The sequence below is a fragment of the Leucopleurus acutus genome (assembly GCF_964270905.1).
Source record: "Leucopleurus acutus genome assembly, chromosome: 4".
NCBI lineage: Eukaryota > Metazoa > Chordata > Mammalia > Artiodactyla > Delphinidae > Leucopleurus > Leucopleurus acutus.
In genome coordinates this window covers 19,671,653-19,694,987 of record NC_139146.1, presented here as the reverse complement: position 1 = coordinate 19,694,987, position 23,335 = coordinate 19,671,653, and the positions used below count along the sequence as shown (strand labels likewise).

The following is a 23,335-nucleotide window of genomic DNA, read 5'->3' as shown; positions in this document are numbered from 1 at the left end:
AAACAAGAAAGAATAACCAGGAAAATTATGCAAAATAATTTGAGTAAGAGTCTCTTCAAGTAAGAGTCTTGAAGTAAGGACATATGTATGTGTTTCTGTGTATTTTGTTTGATTTTGTTTGAAACTATAGTAATTAAAACAATATGGTTCTATAGCATATTGAAAGCCCAGAAATAAATCTAAGTAGATATGGGAACTTAGTAAATGATAAAAGTGACATTTCAAATCAATAGAGAAGACAGATTATTCAACACACCCAGTTCTGTAATCATCTGGAAAAAAAATAAATTTGGATCCCCATCCACACATTGCATCAAACTATATTCTACACAGATCAAATATTATCATGTAAAAAGTGAAACCATTAGTGTACCAAGGAAAATATGGGTAAAACATTTCTTAAATATCCTCGTATAGGAGAGGAGCTTTTGAAATAGGACACAAAATCTGAAGCCATAAACAATTTGTAATGTTGACAACACACAATTCTAAACGGTTGGGAAAAAATACCCACAAATATTAAAAAGACACACAACAAACTGGGGGAAAAATTCTCAACTCCTATCACAGATAAAGGGCTGATTTTCTTAAAAGAATTCTTAATTCTTAAAAGAATTCTTCCTAATTTATAATAAAGAGCCCATCAAGAAAAGCAAATAAATATTGGGTCTTAAGCATATAGAAAACTAAGTCTAAAAAGATGGTCAAATTCATGCATTACAAAGAATGCAAAGTAAAATGTGACACTGTGGTATCATTTTCACCTATCAATTTGGACAAGACAAAAACCTTTGGTAACATACTATTGGTAAATTAAGGAGGAAATGGGCACTCTTGTACGTTTATTGTTAAGAATATAAACCGGGCTCAGACGCCTGCCGAAGCCCCTGATGGTGCACTCGGGAGCAGAGAAGGTGAGTGCCCAGCGCCCCACATGACTCAGACCCCACGCCCGGCCCTCAGGTGACTGCACCTGACCGGGAAGCCCCTGACAGGAGGCCACCGCTCAGGCGTCTCTGGGACCTCAGGAAAGGAGCCCCAGGACAGGACGCCCGGCCCTCAGGTGACTCTGTGACAGGACGGCTGCCCGAGGAGTGAACTTCCATTTTGGAGAGGGGCCCACATGTGAGGGAATAGCAGATGGTCTCTATCAGCTGAGGGCCTGAGCTCAACAACCAAAAGGAAGCGAATTCCAACAACAACCATGTGCCTGCTAGAGGATCTGGAGCTTTAAATGAGTCTCCAGTCCTGACCAGCAGCTCCCGTGCAGCCTCCTGTGTGAGGCCCCGAGCAGAGGACCCAGCTCACCTGCACAGGTACCCACAAAGAAATGGAATCCTGGCAAAATGAGGTAGGAGCAAAAGGGTTGAACATGTGTGAAAAGGAAAGTGACTCATAGTCCATTCAGTCTAGTATAAAACGGGAAAATTGTTACAATCATTTGAAGACCCAAGAGAATGATAAAAGGCACACTATCAATAGAGAACTGTTTACTCATGAGAAACTGCTACCATGTAGGGGAAGGATAATAAACCTGACCTGGTCGTCTAGGACCACTCAAGTACTTCCACCCAACCTTGGACAGAGTTAAAGACAGCTTCTTTGTGGCTGGCAGAGAAAACCAAGCAGCTTTGCTGGTGAGAGGATTCTAAGGGAGAAGGAGAAGGAAAGTAGCAGGAAGGAAAACAGACATCACGAGGGTCTTGGTGCTCTGGCCTGGTGTCAGGCCTGAGCCTCTAAGGTGGAAGAGCCGAATTCAGGACATTGGACCACCAGAGACCTCCCAGCCCCATGTAAGATCAACTGGCGAGAGCTCTATAAAGAGACCTCCATCTCAACACTAAGACCCAGCTCCACTGAAGAGCCAGCAAACTCCAGTGCTGGATGCCCCATGCCAAACAACTAGCAGGACAGGAACACAACACCACCCATTAGCAGAGGGGCTGCCTAAATTAATACTAAGTTCACAGACACCCCAAAACACACCACCGGACGTGGATCTGCCCACCAGAAATGCAAGATCCAGCCCCACCCACAAGAACACAGGCACCAGTCCCCTCCACCAGGAAGCCTAGACAAGCCACTGAACCAACCTTAGCCACTGGGGGCAGATACCAAAAACAATGGGAACTATGAACCTGCAGCCTGTGAAAAGGAGACTCCAAACACAGTAAGTTAAGCAAAATGGAAAGACAGAGAAATATGCAGCAGATGAAGGAGCAAGGTAAAAACCCACCAGACCAAACAAATGAAGAGGAAATAGGCAGTCTACCTGAAAAACAATTCAGAGTAATGATAGTAAAGATGATCCAAAATCTTGTAAATAGAATGGAGAAAATACAAGAAATGCTTAATAAGGATGTAGAAGAACTAAAGAGAAATACAATGATGAACAACACAATATATGAAGGAATCAATATATTGATTTCTAGAAGGAATCAATAGCAGAATAACTGAGGCAGAAGAACGGATAAGAGACATGGAAGATAAAATAGTGGAAATAACTACCGCAGATCATGATAAAGAAAAAAGAATGAAAAGAATTGAGGACAGTCTCAGAGACCTCTGGGACAACATTAAAGGTACCAACACTTGAATTATAGGGTCCCAGAAGAAGAGAAAAAGAAAGGGTCTAAGAAAATATTTGAAGAGATTATAGTTGAAAACTTCCCTAACATGGGAAATGAAATAGTCAATCAAGTCCAGGAAGCACAGAGAGTCCCATAGAGGATAAATCCAAGGAGAAACACACCAAGGCAATATTAATCAAACTATCAAAAATTAAATACAAAGAAAAAATACTAAAAGCAGCAAGGGAAAAGTGACAAATAACATACAAGGGAATCCCCATAAGGTTAACAGCTGATCTTTCAGCAGAAACTCTGCAAGCCAGAAGGGAGTGGCAGGACGTATTTAAAGTGATGAAAGATTACTCTTCCCAGCAAGGATCTCATTCAGATTTGATGGAGAAATTAAAACCTTTACAGACAAGCAAAAGTTAAGAGAAATTGGCACCACCAAGCCAGCTTTACAACAAATGCTAAAGGAACTTCTCTAGGCAGGAAACACAAGAGAAGGAAAAGACCTACAATAACAAACCCAAAACAATTAAGAAAATGGTAATAGGAACACACATGTCGATAATTACCTTAAAGGTAAATGGGTTAAATGCTCCCACCAAAAGACACAGACTGGCTGAATGGATACAAAAACAAGACCCATATATATGCTGTCTACAAGAGACCCACTTCAGATGTAAAGACATATACAGACTGAAAGTGAGGGGATGGAAAAAGATATTCCATGCAAATGGAAATCAAAAGAAAGCTGGAGTAGCAATTCTCATATCAGACAAAATAGACTTTAAAATAAAGACTAGTAAAAGAGACAAAGATGGACACTACATAATGATCAAGGGATCAATCCAAGAAGACGATATAATGATTGTAAATATTTATGCATCCAACATAGGAGCACCTCAATACATAAGGCAAATGCTAACAGCCATAAAAGGGGAAATTGACAGTAACACAATAATATCAGGGGACTTTAACACCTCACTTTCACCAATGGACAGATCATCCAAACTGAAAATAAATAAGGAAACACAAGCTTTAAATGACATATTAAACAAGATGGACTTAATTGATATATATAGGACATTCCATCCAAAAACAACAGAATACACATTCTTCTCAAGTGCTCATGGAACATTCTCCAGGACAGATCATATCTTGGGTCAAAAATCAGGCCTTGGTAAACTTAAGAGAATTGACATTGTAAAAAGTATCTTTTCCGACCACAATGCTATGACACTAGATATCAGTCACAGGAAAAAAGACTGTAAAAAATACAAACACATGGAGGTTAAACAGTACACTACTAAATAACCAAGAGATCACTGAAGAAATCAAAGAGGAAATAAAAAAATACCTAGAAACAAGTGACAATGAAAACACCATGACCCAAAACCTATGGGATGCAGCAAAAGCAGTTCTAAGAGGGAAGTTTATAGCAATACAATCCTACCTCAGGAAACAAGAAACATCTCAAATAAACAACTTAACCTTATACCTAAAGCTATTAGAGAAACAAGAACAAAAAAAACCCCCAAAGTTAGCAGAAGGAAAGAAATTATAAAGATCAGATCAGAAATAAATGAAAAAGAAATGAAGGAAACAATAGCAAAGATGAATAAAACTAAAAGCTGGTTCTTTGAGAAGATAAACCACTATCCAGACTCATTAAGAAAAAAGGGGAGAAGACTCAAATCAACAGAATTAGAAATGAAAAAGAAGTAACAGCTGACCCTGCAGAAATACAAAGAATCATAAGGGATTACTACAAGCAACTATATTCCAATAAAATGTGCAACCTGGAAGAAATGGACACATTCTTAGAAAAGCACCACCTTCTGAGACTGAACTAGGAAGAAACAGAAAATACAAACAGACCAATCACAAGCATTGAAATTGAAACTGTGATTAAAAATCTTCCAACAAAGAAAAGCCCAGGACCAGATGGCTTCACAGGCGAATTCTATCAAACATTTAGAGAAGAGCTAACACCTATCCTTCTCAAACTCTTCCAAAATATAGAGGGAGGAACACTCCCAAACTCATTCTATGAGGCCACCATCATCCTGATACCAAAACCAGACAAAGATGTCACAACAAAAGAAAACTACAGACCAATATCACTGATGAACACAGATGCAAAAATCCTCAACAAAATACTAGAAAACAGAATTCAACAGCACATTAAAAGGATCATACACATCAAGTGGGGTTTATCCCAGGAATGCAAGGATTCTTTAATATATGCAAATCAATCAATGTGATACACCATATTAACAAATTTAGGAGAAAAACCATATGATCATCTCAATAGATACAGAAAAAGCTTTTGACAAAATTCAACACCCATTTATGATAAAAACTCTCCAGAAAGTAGGATAGAGGGAACTTACCTCAACATAATAAAGGCCATATATGACAAACCCACAGCCAACATCATTCTCAATAGTGAAAAACTGAAAACCTTTCCTCTAAAATCAGGAACAAGGATGCCCACTCTCATCACTATTATCCAATATAGTTTTGGAAGTTTTAGCAACAGCAATCAGAGAGGAAAAGAAGAAGTAAAGCTGTCACTGTTTGCAGATAACATGATACTATACATAGAGAGTCCTAAAGATGCTATCAGTCTTAGAGGAAAACATAGGCAGAACACTCTTTGACATAAATCAGAGCAAGATCCTTTTTGACCCACCTCCTAGAGAAATGGAAATAAGAACAAAAATAAAGACATGGGACCTAATGAAACTTAAAAGCTTTTGCACAGCATAGGAAACCATAAACAAGACCAAAAGACAACCCTCAGGATGGAAGAAAACATTTGCAAATGAAGCAATTGACAAAGGATTAATCTCCAAAACTTACAAGCAGCTCACGCAGCCCAATATCAAAAAAACAAACAACCTAATCCAAAAATGGGCAGAAGACCTAAATAGACATTACTCCAAAGAAGATATACAGATTGCCAACAAACACATGAAAGGATGCTCAACATCACTAAATATTAGAGAAATGCAAATCAAAACTATAATGAGGTATCACCTCACACCAGTCAGAATGGCCAGCATCAAAAAATCTAAAATCAACAAATGCTGGAGAGGGTGTGGAGGAAAGGGAACCCTCTTGCACTGTTGGTGGGAATGTAAATTGATATAGCCACTATGGAAAACAGTATGGAGTTTCCTTAAAAAACTAAAAATAGAACTATCATACAAGCCAGCAATCCCACTACTGGGCATATACCCAGAGAAAACCATAATTCAAAGAGTCATGTGGGCTTCCCTGGTGGCACAGTGGTTAAGAATCTGCCTGCCAATGCAAGGGACATGGGTTCGAGCCCTGGCCCAGGAAGATCCCACATGCCATGGAGCAACTCAGCCCGCTTGCCACAACTAGGGAGCCTGAGCTCTAGAGCCTGCAATCCACAACTACTGAGCCCACGTGCCACAACTACTGAAGCCTGTGCGCCTAGAGACCATGCTCCGCAACAAGAGAAGCCATGACAATGAGAAGCCTGCACACCGCAACGAAGAATAGCCCCTGCTCACCGCAACTAGAGAAAGCCTGCGCGCAGCAGCAGAGACCCAACACAGCCATAAATAATTAATTAAATAAATAAATGAGTCTTGTACCACAATGTTCATTGCAGCTCTATTTACAATAGCCAGGACATGGGAGCAACCTAAGTGCCCAGCGTCAGATGAATGGATAAAGAAGATGTGGCACATATATATATACAATGGAATATTACTCAGCCATAAAAAGAAATGAAAGTGAGTTATATGTAGTGAGGTGGATGGACCTAGAGTCTGTCATACAGAGTGAAGTAAGTCAGAAAAAGAAAAATATCGTATGCTAACACATATATATGGAATCTAAGAATGGATCTGAGGACATGAGGAGGGGGAAGGGTAAGCTGGGACTAAGTGAGAGAGTGGTACTATCAAATGTAAAATAGATAGCTAGTGGGAAGTAGCCACAAGGCACAGGGAGATCAGCTCGGTGCTTTGTGAACACCTAGAGGGGTGGGATAGGGAGGGTGGGAGGGAGACGCAAGAGGGAGGAGATATGGGGATATATGTATATGTATAGCTGATTCACTTTGTTATACAGCAGAAACTAACACACCATTGTAAAGCAACTATACTCCAATGAAGATGTTTTAAAAAAAGAAGATGCTATCAGAAAACTACTAGAGCTAATCGATGAAATTGATAAAGTAGCAGGATACAAAATTAATGCACAGAAATATCTTGCATTCCTATACACTAATGATAAAAAATCTGAAAGAGAAATTAAGGAAACACTCCCATTTACCACTGCAACACAAAGAATAAAATACCTAGGAATAAACCTACCTAAGGAGACAAAAGACCTATATGCAGAAAACTATAAGACACTGATGAAAGAAATTAAAGATGATACAAACAGATGGAGAAATATACTATGTTCTTGGATTAGAAGAATCGACAGTGTGAAAATGACTATACTACCCAAAGCAATCTACAGATTTAATGCAATCCCTATCAAACTACCAATGGCATTTTTCACAGAACTAGAAGAAAAAATTTCACAATTTGTATGGAAATACAAAAGAACTTAAATAGCCAAAGCAATCTTGAGAAAGAAACATGGAGGTGGAGGAATCAGGCTCCCTGACTTCAGACTATACTACAAAGCTACAGTAATCAAGCCAGTATGGTACTGGCACAAAAACAGAAATATAGATCAATGGAAATCGATAGAAAGCCCAGAGATAAACCCACAAACATATGGTCACCTTATCTTTGATAAAGGAGGCAAGAATATACAATGGAGAAAAGACAGCCTCTTCAGTAAGTGCTGGGAAAACTGGACAGCTACATGTAAAACAATGAAATTAGAACACTCCCTAACACCATACACAAAAATAAACTCAAAATGGATTAAAGACCTAAATGTAAGGCCAGACACTATAAAACTCTTAGAGGAAAACATAGTAAGAACACTCTTTGACATAAATCACAGCAACATCCTTTTTGACCCACCTCCTAGAGAAATGGAAATAACAAAAATAAACAAATGGGACCTAATGAAACTTCAAAGCTTTTGCACAGCAAAGGAAACCATAAACAAGACCAAAAGACAACCCTCAGGATGGAAGAAAATATTTGCAAATGAATCAACTGACAAAGGTCTGATCTCCAAAATTTACAAGCAGCTCTTGCAGCTCAATATCAAAAAAACACATAACCCAATCCAAAAATGGGCAGAAGACCTAAATAGACATTTCTCCAAAGAAGATATACAGATTGCCAACAAAGACATGAAAGGATGATCAACATCACTGATTATTAGAGAAATCAAATCAAAACTATAATGAGGTATCACCTCACAGCAGTCAGAATGGCCATCATCAAAAAAATCTACAAACAATAAATGCTGGAGAGGGTGTGGAGAAAAGGGAACCCTCTTGCACTGTTGGTGGGAATGTAAATTGATACAGCTACTATGGAGAACAGTACGGAGGTTCCTTAAAAATCTAAAAGTAGAACTACCATATGACCCAGCAATTCCACTACTGGGCATATACCCTGAGAAAACTGTAATTCAAAAAGAGTCATGTACCACAACGTTCATTGCAACTCTATTTACAATAGCCAGGACATGGAAGCAACCTAAGTGTCCATCGACAGATGAATGGATAAAGAAGATGTGGCACACATATACAATGGAATATTACTGAGCCATAAAAGAAATGAAAATGAGTTATTTGTAGTGAGGTGGATGGACCTAGAGTCTGTCATACAGAGTGAAGTAAGTCAGAACGAGAAAAACAAATACCGTATGCTAACACATATATATGGAATCTTAAAAAAAAAAAACGGTTCTAAAAGTGGTTCTAGGGGCAGGACAGGAATAAAGATGCAAATGTAGAGAAGGGGCTTGAGGACACGGGGAGGGGGAAGGGTAAGATGGGATGAAGTGAGAGAGTAGCCTTGACATATATACACTACCAAATGTAAAATAGATAGCTAGTGGGAAGCAGCCACATAGCACAGGGAGATCAGCTCGATGCTTTGTGACCACCTAGAGGGGTGGGATAGGGAGGGTGGGAGGGAGATGCAAGAGGGAGGGGATATGGGGATATATATATACATATAGCTGATTTTCTTTGTTATACAGCAGAAACTAACACACCATTGTAAAGCAGTTATACTCCAATAAAGATGTTAAAAAAAAGAACATAAATTGGTACAAGCTCCATGAAAATCAGTTTGATAATAGCTAAAAAATTAAAATGCACATATACTTTAACCAGACAATTCTATAGGCTTGCACGTTTCAAATATCATGTATAGAAGGTTACTTACTTGTATTGCTTGTAACAGCTAAATATTGGCAATATCCTCTATTTCCATCAATAGAAGGCTGATCAATTAAATACAACCATATAATGGAACATAACGTAACCATTACAAAGTAAGACTTTGACAGTCAGTGTGCTAAGCAATTTTGCAGAATGTGCTGCTTCCAAGAAAATCATATGAACAGGAGTACACCCATTAATTGACATTACCATTCATTATAAATTCTTTGATCCTCATTCTTGTGATCTTGTACTCAACAGAAATCTAAAGATTTGGTAGTCAAAGTGATCAACCAGATGGGAAGGACTATACCCTCTTCTGAGTTGGAAAATAGTGTTGAAATGTCACATCCAAGATCAAAGGGCAACAGGTATTTTAAAGCAGTACTGATGCAACAGTATAGCCTAAGATTCCATTTGAACAACAGATTATCAGGAGAAATGTACCAGGTTTTTTTGTACTGTGAGAACATTACTTTCCTAATATACCACACCTCCCACTGCTTTCTCAGCTCAAGGTGTATGAAAGTGATCGCGGAAATTGTGGCAACACTTTGCTTTCAATATCACAATGGAACTCTTCTTCCTCAATCAAACGAACAAATAAACAAAACAACAGCCAGAAGAAGAAGAAGGAGAAGAAGAGGAAGAACTTGGACTCTGATTTCTAAAGCGCCCTCTAACATACCACTTTCTCTGCTCTGTTCTACCCCCACAGCACATCTGAAGAACAGAAGAATATAATTCTACTCACTTTTCTCACACACACAACACATGCACACACACACACACACATGAACACAGAGACATATATGGAACTACATACAGATAAAGAGATATGTCTAATGAATGCTTACCTGATAACGTGTTGGCGGATTGAGAATGCTGTTAAAACTGTGTGATTCAAAAACTCTTGAGTTAGACTGAGTGAAGAGGTTTAACTAGGAAAAAATACAATTAGCCTAGTAAATTAGAATACATTTATTTGGAAATCATAAATATAATCTACTTTATTCTCCCTGATAACTTTTCTGGAGCCAACATTTCCGAGGGACATTTTGTGGAAGCTGAGTTTTATGAATGACTTCATATATTTCCAAAGGCAAAAATTAATGTGAGCAACACGCTCACATTTATCAAAATGTTGGACAGATGTACTGTAATAGAACTGTTTAACTGAAAAAATATTTTTAAAAGTTGTCTCGTGTTAAACATAATTGTTCCTGGGGTCCTTGTACACTTTATCAAAATGCCTTCATGGCATCTAGAAGGAGAAATTGCACAGAAGCAACTCTATCTGCTCCTGAGCCTGTGTTCCTCTCCTACACTTGAACAGATACACACTACAAGTTCAGAGGGTATAGGGTATCATTTGGTATTTTGTAATCCTAAAACATGAGCCAAAACAAAACGTCTTCCTAAGTATCTTGGAAGTACACTGTGCCAGGTTCAACACTTTGGAGAGAACTGGACTAAGGTATTTTGGCTTTTTTTCTTTTCTCTTTCTTTTTAAGGTTTAACTTTTGAGTGGGTAAGAACAGAAAGCAAGAGGAGACTGTCGTTACTGTCTACCCTTCACGTATGTGAACAGGGCCTGCATCTTATTCACAGATAAGCTGCTACCTATACAGTGTGATTCAAAGGCAGGGCCCTTTATCCAAGAAAATGTATTCACTCCACCACCTGTCTTCCCACCATCATAACTTAGGAAGCGGTGGGATACTAGAAGGGAAGGAAGTGGCACTTATAGGTAAGGATCCTCCCGGTTTTGTCCTCTTTCGATTGTGGCAGGAGAAAACCTCCGCTAACAAAGTTAATTCTCCTATTTGCCACTAGAGGTCAGTCTCTGACTGCTGATTGAGGTTAGAGGTAAACGTTAGATTGATTTCTTGAGGTTCCTTCCTGTCCTCTAAACAAGAAAAGCAGAAACATAATTTCTCCAAATGTTTACTAAATTCAGGACACAGAGAGTATCTATAAAGATTAATAAGATTAAAGAGATAAAAACAGCTCATGAACAATTTAAGAAATAAAATCAAAACAGCAGGGCTTCCCTGGTGTTGCAGTGGTTGAGAGTCCGCCTGCCGATGCAGGGGACAGGGGTTCGTGCCCCGGTCCGGGAAGATCCCACATGCCGCGGAGCGGCTGGGCCCGTGTGCCACGGCCGCTGAGCTTGCACGTCCGGAGCCTGTGCTCCGCAGCGAAAGAGGCCACAACAGTGAGAGGCCTGCGTACCGCAAAAAGAAAAAAAAAAGGTTTTTTTTTTTTTTGGCCACACCATGCCACATGCGGGATCTTAGTTCCCTGACCAGGGATCAAACCTGTGCCCCCTGCAGTGGATGCGTGGAGTCTTAGCCACTGGACCACCAGGGAAGTCCCCAAATGGCAGTTTTTAACCAGATATGGGGAGACTAGGAAGCCAAGCAGCATGGCTCCTGAAAGATGAGTGCTCAACCTTCTTCTGTTTCCAGCAACGTCTCTGAAGAAAGCTATTCTTCCTGCCGCTGTTGCAATACAGGCAGGAGAGCACACCCTAAACAGAACACATCTGCCCCCCTCACATCCCTGTGAGCAAGCTGGGGTTTTTTGTTTTTGTTTTATAACAGGGGTCTAGGTAGCCACAGCCAACTTGAATGTGCTCCTCTTAACCTGTTAGTGTTTCTCCCCTTCTACATTATGACAGTATCAGGAATGAAGTCAAATGTCAGTGAAATCATTTGCCTACAGAAAGAAAACTTGAGGGTGTGAAGTGCTGGAGCTGTGAGTTCCCATGCTTGAACAGCTTCCCTTTTAAATAATAAAGCCTCAGAGAATAATAATCAATCCCCAGAGAAACAAACTGCCTTCCAAACAAAGTCCATCTCAGCAGTAGCAGGAGCTGCCCAGGATGGCAATTAGAACCCAACCCCTTTAAGACACCAGCTAAGCTGCAGCTAAAGGCACAGCCTGTGGGGAGGAGGCGGGGCAGTAACCAAGCCAGAGCCACAGCTGCTGGGCAGGAGGCAGCCAGGTGCAGCAGAAAGAGTTAGACCTCTGAGGCCGGAAAACACCAATTCCACGACTACCCCCACACTGGCTAGCTCTTGTGACCTTGCATAGGTGAGTTGTTTTAATGGCTTCAGTGGTCTTATCTATAAAATGGGAATAATAATACCTACCTCACAGCGTTGCATGAGGTTCAAATGTACGGCAGAGCACTTTGTAAACTGTGAATGAGGAAGGGCACTGATATTTGTCGAGGCTGGAATTTTGTGCCTCTCGTATCCTCCTCACAATAACCCTGTGAAGTTTTCTCTCTTTCAGGTGAGACAACTATGGCTTAGGGTAATGAAGTGATTTATCCATGTTACTTTCTAATAAGCCTTAAGCCAGAATTGAAACCCAGGTCTAATGCCAAGGCTCTCTTCCTTACATTATGCTGCTTCTCACAGTATACAGTGAGATATTATTTGAAATCGTAGCCAATCACTGTCTTGCAACCTAAGAGCCTTAAGAGCCCATATTCAGGTCAAACAAAAAAGGTTTAAAAGGCTACCTTCTTGAAGAGTTAAATGTAGAGTATTACAAATCTTGGAAATGCACATCTCTTTTAAAAAGTGAGAAATTAAATTGCACTAATCCTGTCTTTTTCCCCAGCATCAATTGAGAAAAAATATGTACTTCGTGGAGGTAACATTGCTATATTGTGGGCTCCATCTTCACAACTTTTAGGCAAAATTATATTTTAATTTTGCTCCTGTCTGCTTCACTCCCTATTATTTGAGGTTCTGCCAATATCCTTCTGTCTCCTATACCAATTCTACCTCTGCAAATTAAGTTCCTGATTCCTGATACTAAGAGCTAGCATGGAACTCATCTTTGTTAAAATACTTTGACTCAATTAGTGTGACTCAAGAACAAACCATTCTTGATTATTTATAAAAGGGAGCATTTATGGTTAATATTTGGGGGTGCTCTTAAGCCTGTATCAAGTTTATGATATTAAAGGAAAAACGATTATTTAGCCCAATAAAGGGTTTCTACAAATAAGAATAATATGTTGGTGGTGAACTATATATACAACCAAGAGAAAAATATGAGGATAGAACTATTTAATTTCAGAATAACAATTGAGAAGCATGGAACACACACAAAAAAAACAAAGTGTTTTCTAGCAATAACTTTTCTGTTTACTTTTAACAAGTTAAAGAAGTTTTTTGTTTGTTTGTTTCTAATTTGGTAGTTTACATGAAATTCTGACCAAAAACAAGGCATAGACTAAGTGACTTCTTGATATATTATGAAGACATTAAGTATTAGTCTATGAAAGACTATGGAATGGACAGTTACTTTCAACATCTTCTAAGTTCACACATAAATATTATTGAACAAACGTCAAAAGACAAGGAGAAAGACAAAACATTTATCTTCAGGTCTCAGTAAGCTTTTGATACCTACCCTGGACTTTGAGTTACCCATTCCCATTTCTATATCCTTCTGTAGCCTTCTCCTTCTGCATCTGGAAAAGTTAATGATCCGCATGATGAAATAAACAAATGACTTTGGACTAGGAACCAGACTGAAGGGTGGAGGTAATGTTTTTCCATCATCAAAATACGATAACCAAAGTTTTGAGCGAGCAAACTTCCATTCTACGTCACTGTCATCCTGTGTCACAAAAACAGAAAAAATACAACAACTGATTTTAAAAACTAAAAAGTCTAGTAATTGATTTCAGTAGGATCTTAACAATGAACATACATTATGCTTTTGAAATACAAAAGTGGCATATATACATTTATCTGCATATTACCTCTATTGGGCTATATAATATCTAAGTAATATCATTTTCATGATATTTAAAATTTTTTTCTCTTCCATATGCCTCTGTCTGTACCCACTGAAATTTAACCAGAATTTCCTGTCCCCTATCCAAAAAACAAAGCATAAGCACAAGAAAAATTCAGGGTCGAGGAAGGATGAAAAGATTAATTCCTCCCTCCCTCCCCACCCCCTCCAATTCTGTGTATTCAACAATAGTTCTCCGTTCCCCTCCTCATCTACACCCATCCAAGCCAGGTTGTAGACACAGCATATTATAAAGGGCAAAGGAAAAAGACAGCAGCATTCAGATGAATTGCACTTTGGAGTTTATGTGTCTGCCATGTGTACTCAAATGTCACATAAGGCCCTCAGTGGCCTATGTCTGTCTTAATCTCCTTTTATCCTCAGTGCTGCCCCTGGTGGTGGGCATAAACATTCTATCTGGTAGGAAGAATGGAGAGAAGAAACGGAGCCGGTCCATGATTGGAAGAAGTTGGCTCAGTCATTTCACACTGCCCAGTCTGCCATTACTACACCCAAGCAGGTGTTCAGAGTACCAGTTTTCAACTCTGGAGGACCTAACTTCTGCTTTGAGAACACTATCTTATGTGTTTCTAAAACACAGATAGAAAGACTCGATGGACTCAACAAACAGTAAAGCACTAAAGAGATACAGCACACTAAACTGGAGTACATAAGAAAATATATATACAGTGATGAAGAAAGGCACCAAATCGAGCCCAATCCCCAACAAAAATAAAGTGATTTCTAGAATACTAAAAATTCTGACTAGATAAAGAACATCATCAGAGTTTACCAGGCACCTAGTAATTCCTCTACTGGGATCTTTCAGATGGTTGGCTGGCCAAAATAGGAGAGAATAATTTCCCTATGGCCAATACTTCTTCTAGACACTAATTCAGCAATACACCCTGAGAGAAGGCAGAGTGATGGTAAATTCATGAGGACCCTGCTGTGCTCCTAGAATATACTAGAAGGTGTATTACCACCTATCCAGATGGAAAACACAGAGAAAGGCCCTGCTTTGGTCTAAGCCTCTTTGTTGACGAGATCAGGAGCTCCAGCACAGGGCACAAAAGCAGACACAGTGCGCTATTAGAACGAAATGGCAAGGACAGACACAGTGGGTAGGAAGCAGATTTACCTCAATTTCTTGATATGAGCTATTAATCATAGCAATGAGCATGTTGAGTAAAACAACCACCATAGTTACATTGTATATTCCATAAAGAACGTATCCAATATTCTCTATGAATTTGTGATCATATTTGAGCACAACGGAAGTCACTTCAGACAACCCAAATATTGACCAAAACAAAGTCTTGAAACTTTCTTCTACACTGTTGAAAGAATAAGGTACAAAGTAAATAAATAAACAGTTTTCAGTATGAAAAAGTCAAAAGTAAAAACAAGTTAAGGTCTGAATACTGCCCAGTTGTAAAATGCTATTGTATTAAACTATCATCATAATACCCCGATCATAACAATTTTGTTATAATATTTAATAGAAAATTTTCTCTCAGGTTTTTAGGAACTGGTGATTAAATGGTGCCGATACCTAGTTTTTCTTTAAGTTATCATCAAGTGAAAATTTTCTGAGCTTGGCAGGTGAAAGTTGAAGTCGTGCCCCAATACCCATTCCTTTTTCCTAGAAGGATGGAAGTTTGGGGTTTGACTTTGTAGGTGGTTTAGGAATTTAAGTCAGGTTTTCTGGAGTAGAACAAGATTAGGATTAAAATTATATACCCACTTCAAAAAAGAGTATGTACAAACTTATTCCTTGCAGCATGGCAGCAGGGAAGAATGAAAACTAACAGAATCTCTATCAATAGAAGAGTGGGTAAATAATTCTGGTACATCTATAAATGGATTGCTATGCAGCCACTGGGAAAAAAATGAGACATATCTGGCTTTATGTGTTTATATAAAATGATATCCAAGATATATTAGAGAAAAAATGAGATGTAACAAGTGTGAAATAGTCTACTGTTTTAATAACAAAGAGGGGTATACAAACTCTTATATTCTTGTTTATGCAAAAACCATCTCTGAAAGTAACCAAAGAAACCATTGCCTCTGTACCTAAGGAGAACCTAAGAGACTGGTGTCCAAGGCTGAGGAAGGGAACAGGCTCTTCACTGTAGATACTGTTCTACATGTATTTTTCACCACAAGAATACATTACCTACCTAAAAGTTTTACTTAAGTGGAAGTGAAGAGAAGGCAACAGAATTAAAGATTCCTATTCTTTTCCCTTCATTTATATAGTCTACTTCCTGATTCTTCCATCACAGCAGTTGGCACTTAAGCCCTCCCCAGACTAATTACCTACTTGTATCCCTTAAATGAACTATGCCGACTGAATTTGGCTGGTTTTGTCATACAACCGAGTGGTAGTCACTGATCTGTGAACCATGAGAATAATCCTTAAACAGTTACACATGTAGAATTCCAGTAAAAAGGAGGGTTCCAAAGTAAGCCCTTTTTTTTTTCAAGGAAATAGTACTTTTTTTGGTTTGTGACAACAGATGCTAAACAACAATTTTATAGATTTGCAGGTTTTAGTACTAGTTTAATTCAATCATTCAACAAATATCGATGGAGCACCTATTACGTTATAGAAATTGTGCTAGACACAATTTCTATACAGGGTTCTATAGAGGACAGAGGGTTCAATGGAAAGGTTCCTGTTCCTGTAGAGTTACTCTCGATTATGAAACATTTGATGATGTGATGTTATAGCACAGATGCTAAAGGAAGAATAAGAAAGACTATTAGCCTCTTTGTTCCTGCCGTGAATTTAACAGCATCACAAAGTGTCCCCACTCCCTCCTCTTCCTTTGCAAACCTTCCCACCTCTAACGCTGGGAATATAGATTCCTGAGAATCCACACATGTGGTGGGGGGGGGAGGGAAAAGGAGAGGACACTGGCAGTTCCTAAGCTCCTACTACGGGCAAGGGGCTTTACATAAATTACCTTCCATATCCTTACAAGGACCTGATTCAAACCTTATTGTGCTTTTTTTTTTGGCCTCACCACGGGGCATGGAGGAATCTTAGTTCCCCGATCAGGGATTGAAGCCGCACCCCCGGCAGTGGAAGCACAGAATCTTAACCACTGGACCACCAGGGAAGCCCCTACAATACTTATTTTGAAAACAAGAAACTAATACTGAGAAATGTTAAGATACTTAACCAAAGACCACAGCTAGAAAAGAGCAGACGTTGCATTCACAGCCAGGTCTGCCTGATTTTCCAGCCTATGGTCTTTCCACCATATCGTGTTGCCAGGTTCCTCACACAAAGCAGTGACGAAATGTAGTGTATAAGATGAGTTCTCATAGAGGTCAAAGGGGTACTACTGTGGGCAGGATCTCTCTGTCCTTCCCCCCTGGGTTCAAACAGAATTTTTTTTTTTCATCAATAAAGTGAGTTTCAGTTCTCTTTCACCCCTACGATCTGCTCTATATTAACTACTTGGAAAAATTCATTTCAAAACAATTTAGATGCCTGGAAGGGCTGGATATTCTACTTTAGTCCACAGGGAACTTACTGAAGGTCTAGTTTGTTTTCAGCTGTGGCATTACAGGGCACAGAGGGTACAAACGGCGGCACGGAGGACCTTCTGATCTCCTCACCTGGAAGGACCACAGTACAGACGGAGGGCCCGCCTCCCTGACCGCTAAACAGCAATGGGTGACAGAGGATCTGGCAATGTGGACTTCTCCATGCTGAGGGAACTTAAAGGGACAATCACTAAAAAAGCTCATTCAAGGAAGACTTCATGCGGAAGGTAGGCCTCCAGTGCAGAGGTCAGTATGATCAAAGGAAGGAAGTGGTACTACTGTATAGTGGACGGTACAACGTTTAGTTATAATTTCTTCTTCTTCAACTCCCTGTACTGAATAATGATACATTAACATAAAAGCCAATGCTCCAGGACTTCCTTTGTGGTGCAGTGGTTAAGAATTCACCTGCCAATGCAGGGGACACGGGTTCGATCCCTGGCCCAGGAAGATCCCACATGCCACGGAGCAACTAAGCCCGAACGCCACAACTACTGAGCCTGTGCTCTCGGGCTCTCGTGCCACAACTACTGAGCCTGCGTGCTGCAACTACTGAAGCCCACGCACCTAGAGCCCATGCTCCACAACAAGAGAAGCCACCGCAGTGAGAAGCCCACACACCACAACGAGGAGTAGTCCCCACTCGCTGCAACTAGAGAAAGCCCGCACGCAGCAATGAAGCCCCACTGCAGTCAAAAAAAAAAAAAAAAGAAAAGCCAATGCTTCTTTTTGAAATAATAGTAATGGCTACAAAATGATGAAACTAAATTTAATGTCATACATAATGTAAGAGATATCCAGTATTAAAAATTTGCTACCCAATTCTCTTAAAATAGCTAGTTTTATCTAGAATTTCCCTGAGTTTTGATCCACTCTGTGATCAAACATTCACTAAACTCAAAGAGATGAGCCTTTGGAGCAATGTAATCTCACACAAGCACTGTTTCTGTTTTCTGTTTTCTTAGGTTTTCTCCATCCCTTTCCTTTTTTTCTTTTTTCGGTATAGCTGATGTACGATATTACATAAGTTTCAGGTGTACAACACAGTGATTCACGATTTTTAAAGGTTATATTCCATTTACAGTTGTGACGAAATGTTGGCTATGTTCCCTGTGCTGTACAGTACATCCTTGAGCCTATGTTACACCCCATAGTGTGTGCCTCCTAGCCCCCCCCCCCGATTATTACACGCCCCCACTGGTAACCACTAGTTTGTTCTCTACATCTCTGAGTCTGTTCCCTTTTTGTTATATTCACTAGTTTGTTGTATTTTTTAGATTCCACATATAAGTGATAGCACATGGTTTGTCTTTCTCTGACTTATTTCAATTAGCGCACTCCACAAGTCTATCCACATCTTCTTTATCCATTCCTCTGTTGATGAACACTTAAGTTTGTTTCTATATCCTGGCAATTGTAAATAACGCTGCTATGAACACTGGGGTGCATGTCTCTTTTTGAATTTGTGTTGTTTTTTTTTTCTTATATATACCCAGGAATGGCATTGATGGATCATATGATAGTTCTATCTTTAGTTTTTTGAGAAACTTCCATACTGTTTTCCACAGTGGCAGCACCAATTTGCATTCCCACCAACAGTGTACAAGGGCTCCCTTTTCTCCACATACTCGCTAACATTTGTTATTTGAGGCACTAACTATGTTTAATGGATTATTTTCCTGCTCTTAAAAACATCTTTATGACAATCATTGAAAAAAATTTTTTTGCTTCATCTAGACTTGTTAGAATTTCCCTTCATCCTACCTTTTTTTGTAAAATGTTTTACTTACGTGGTAAAAGCAGCATTTACTTTAGCCCCAAGGTAGTAAGAATAGAGTATGAACATGCCAATCATAAAAGCAAGAAACACCATAATAAAGAGGACCATGAACTTAAATATGTCCTTCACAGTCCTTCCAAGAGAGATCTGTAAGGGGCCGAAGCTCTCATTCGCAGGGAGGATGTAGGCGATCCGAGAAAAGCTGAGCACAACAGCTATGGCATAGAGACCTTCAGATATGATCTGAGGGTCAGAAGGGAGCCATTTATCTCTGGCTGCAAGAAAAGAGAGACAAAGATTAAAGACGGAACTTTCTATTCATTGCTAACTACGTGGAATACCTTAAATAGGATCTACCTTGTAGGTAGGTGGTTATTATCTCAATTGAAACTACTCTACATTTAATGAACTGTCCAGGCACTATTTTTCAGGTTAAACCAGAAACATATGAATTCTACATTCATATGGTTTCTTTTAATGGAGGAAACGCTATTATAAAGATACAAAGCTGACTTCACATTGAGCAGAAGCAGAATATAGTACAAGAGATGAAAAAAGAGGTGAAAACGCTTCATTAGATACAGACTGTGTCCAGGATGACAAAACAACTGACCTGACTGATTTGTCCCCTCAGTTACCAGACTTATTGACCGGCTATTTTATCATCCTATAGGCTCAGTTGGCACAAATCTTCTTTTCCCTAGTTCATGGGAAAACTAGGTCATCTAACAGTTTATGCAAGTAAAATGTCATATTATAAGAAGTGAGAATGTCACTGAATCACAATGGTGCTGTCAATGTGATGTCTGAGCAACACAGCTGGTTCCTGGAAAGTATAAAATGCTACTGAGGTGCAAAAATCTTGGCAACAGATTCTGAATGAGGACCCCCAACACCCCTTTCAAGGTTATTTTAGTAAGTTCACAGCAGACTACTGGGTACTCATTTCCCTGGAAGATCAGCAAAACACTATGTGGTTAATTCTGTGAGAACTGGGTCACTCCCAGAAGGATGGTGCACTGCAGACATTTCCAACAACAACAAAAATGAACATTTATTGAATGTTTAATATGTACCAGACACTGTGCTTTCAATGACTCTATGGATCTGAGGTTATTATTCTCTTCTCAAAGATGCAGAAACCAAGACTTAGAAAGGTTAAAAACTTGATCAAAGTCACAGTAAAGAGTGAAGCCTAAATTCACAAATTTCCATTCCTCCCGATGACAGTCATTAGACACACACAAGTAAATTTAAATAAGAAGGTACTGAAATAGTCAAGATATATGTTACACACAAATACAATCTAAGCTATTTCCTTAATTATAAGTGGTAATCACTTGCTCATTTGATCCTTAGTATATAAAAATCTTTGCTTGCTGACAATAAGAGGTAATCTGTTTAAATTTCACAATGTGTAAAACGTGCACCTTCATTTTAGAGCATGCACTCAGCCTTCTTCAATAATGTTAACACGCTGCTGGTACGTATCACAGTGTACTTATAAAGAGTTATTCCTTACAATCAGAACGCATTTAAACTCTGTGCCTGAGTTTCCTTATCTGTAAAATGAGGGTTAGACAATGATTGCTAAAATCTTTTCCAGGTTTAAGATTTTGCAACTATATGAAAATTTGCTAATTGCGGCTTCCCAATTTCGCCTCAAGGGAAGGGAAGCTAACATTGCTTAATATCGGTTTGCAGTGGGCAAGGAAGGCATCGGTTACCATGCACATCTGATGTCACTGGGGTCTCCTGCTCTCATGATCTACAGAAGCCTGGCTTCTCCATCCCATGTCGGTCGTAGGAGCACAACATCCTTCCCAGCATTTCTGCTGGTTCTGCAAAGCTTACATTCTCACTGTCACTTTAGCTCCTATTTCCTGCCTCTGCTGAATTTTTGTTCACTTCCCTCTATAGCAGTTTAGCACCTTTTATTATTTTATCTTCTCTAACCCAGGCTCTCATCTTCCACATCAAACAATTTAGCAAGCTATTTTTCCCCCCAATTAAAGACAATTTCACGTCCTAAGAATATATAAGCATAATCATGATGTTAGGCTTAAAGGTAATTTTCTCACACCTTGCAATACCTCCTTTTTATAGATGTGAAAACTGAAGCACAGAGAAGTAAACTAATTTGATGAGACAAAAGAGGACTCTGCAGCTGATAACTTACCATAAGTGAAATACTGTATCTCTGGTGGAAGTGTAACTTCACTGAGGTCGCTCTCTTGGACATAACTGTCCACATAGTGTTGTGCTTTTGTCGCCTGAAGGAAAGCCAGGAATCTGGCTGTGAAAGCAGCAATGAAGATGGAGAGCATCCCAAAGTCTAGGACATTCCACAACTGCAAAATGTATTCCCTGGGTCCTTCCAGCCAGAGCTCCTTACACTCAGACCACATCATTCCTGTCACAAGATGCACAGATTACAGACAAGAGTTTACTGCTTGGATAGGGAAGCTACTATTTCGCCCACCATCTGTCCCCACCTATAAAATGCCCCAGTGTAAAGCATGCCACTGGGCACTGTAAAGCACTGATGGACTACAGCTCGGGAAGGGAGGTGCTGGGCAGAGTTAAGTGAAAGAAGAAGCTTCGACCAAAGGAATGATTCACTCCATCAAGTTAGATTTTGGTGAAACATAATTCTACATGTGGCACCAGAAATGGTGTTACTCTTATGAGGGTAGGGCAGGAGGGAGGGAAGGAAATAAGCAAGGAAGGCTCTTCACATCAAGTGATTTTGGCCCATGAAACACTTGGAGGAGAGGAGAAAATTCATCTTTATAAAATGACAATGGTTAATTATCAAATCGTGGTGATTATTAGAGAAATAAGCCCCTAATTGAAAACCCTACTCTACACTTTTTTTTTTTTTTTTTTTTTTTTGCCGTACGCGGGCCTCTCACTGTTGTGGCCGCTCCCGTTGCGGAGCACAGGCTCCGGACGCGCAGGCTCAGCGGCCATGGCTCACGGGTCCAGCCGCTTCGTGGCATGTGGGATCTTCCCGGACCAGGGCACGAACCCGTGTCCCCTGCATCGGCAGGCGGACTCCCAACCACTGCGCCACCAGGGAAGCCCTACACTTTTAACAAGAACAGTTTTCCAGTCATCCAGGAACACTTACCTCATTCCCCTACCCTCTCTCCTCATTTCAGCTTCATGCTGAGAAGGTGAGGAATGTCATTGGAAGAAGAAGAAACCCTTAAGCAGGAGGCCCTAGGACATTATGAAGAAACTGAAAGCAGAAAATGTCCTTCTGGGAGAAGAGGACAAAATATGCCAGTTTAACAACTTGTCCTGACTATGTAAGGGGAAAATATTGTAGCGCTTTTAAAAGACATGTAGTGGGGCTTTCCTGGTGGCGCAGTGGTTGAGAGTCCGCCTGCTGATGCAGGGGACACAGGTTCGTGCCCTGGTCCGGGAAGATCCCACATGCCACGGAGCGGCTAGGCCCGTCAGCCATGGCCACTGAGCCTGCGCGTCCGGAGCCTGTGCTCCGCAACGGAAGAGGCCACAACAGTGAGAGGCCCGTGTACTGCTAAAAAAAAAAAAAAAAAAAAAGACATGTAGTGCCTCAAAATAAAATTTATAAAATAATTAATTGACTCAGGTTAAGGCCACAGGAGTGAATGAGGAGAACCAACCCATTAATTTGGGAACTGAGAAGATAATAAGAAACATTCTGTGTGAAATAGAATATCCAAAAATGACTTTGGATTAGTGATCAATAGATAAACTGGTTCCAATCTTTATTTTTTTCTCATATTGCTTAAAATGTTTACTTTAACATAGCTATTCAAAATGAGCTATTGTGAGGTGAAGTAACAAACATTCTGAAAATGGAAACTCTCCTTAAAAAAACCTCTGAAATGGAAGCAATAAATGTTCTTTAATCATCAGTTAATAGCCACTAGGTTATTTCAGAACTATTTCAATTAAATATTTGATCATCACAATGAGTCACATTTTATTTTTTTTAATTTATTTTTTAACGTCTTTATTGGAGTATAATTGCTTTACAATGGTGTGTTAGTTTCTGCTTTATAACAAAGTGAGTCAGTTATACATATACATATGTTCCCATATCTCTTCTGTCTTGCGTCTCCCTCCCTCCCACCCTCCCTATCCCACCCCTCTAGGTGGTCACAAAGCACTGAGCTGATCTCCCTGTGCTATGCGGCTGCTTCCCACTAGCTATCTATTTTACAGTTGGTAGTGTATATATAAAAA

The 23,335-nt window shown here is 39.7% G+C and overlaps 1 protein-coding gene across 3 annotated transcripts in view; it reads right to left on the bottom strand.

Moving 5' to 3' along the window:
- Positions 1-23,335, bottom strand: part of TRPC3 (transient receptor potential cation channel subfamily C member 3) — a gene marked incomplete at both ends in the record, with an annotated part of 80,145 nt that overhangs the window by 16,366 nt on the left and 40,444 nt on the right. The window contains 6 exons of one of the 3 annotated variants that reach the window (XM_082838595.1): positions 9,783-9,866; positions 12,084-12,131; positions 13,363-13,572; positions 14,894-15,089; positions 19,107-19,371; positions 21,276-21,509. In XM_082838595.1, the coding sequence (XP_082694721.1) occupies positions 9,783-9,866; positions 12,084-12,131; positions 13,363-13,572; positions 14,894-15,089; positions 19,107-19,371; positions 21,276-21,509 (1,037 nt within the window). The remainder of the gene's footprint in view (positions 1-9,782; positions 9,867-12,083; positions 12,132-13,362; positions 13,573-14,893; positions 15,090-19,106; positions 19,372-21,275; positions 21,510-23,335) is intronic. The other 2 variants (XM_082838596.1, XM_082838597.1) reach the window with 2 other exon arrangements.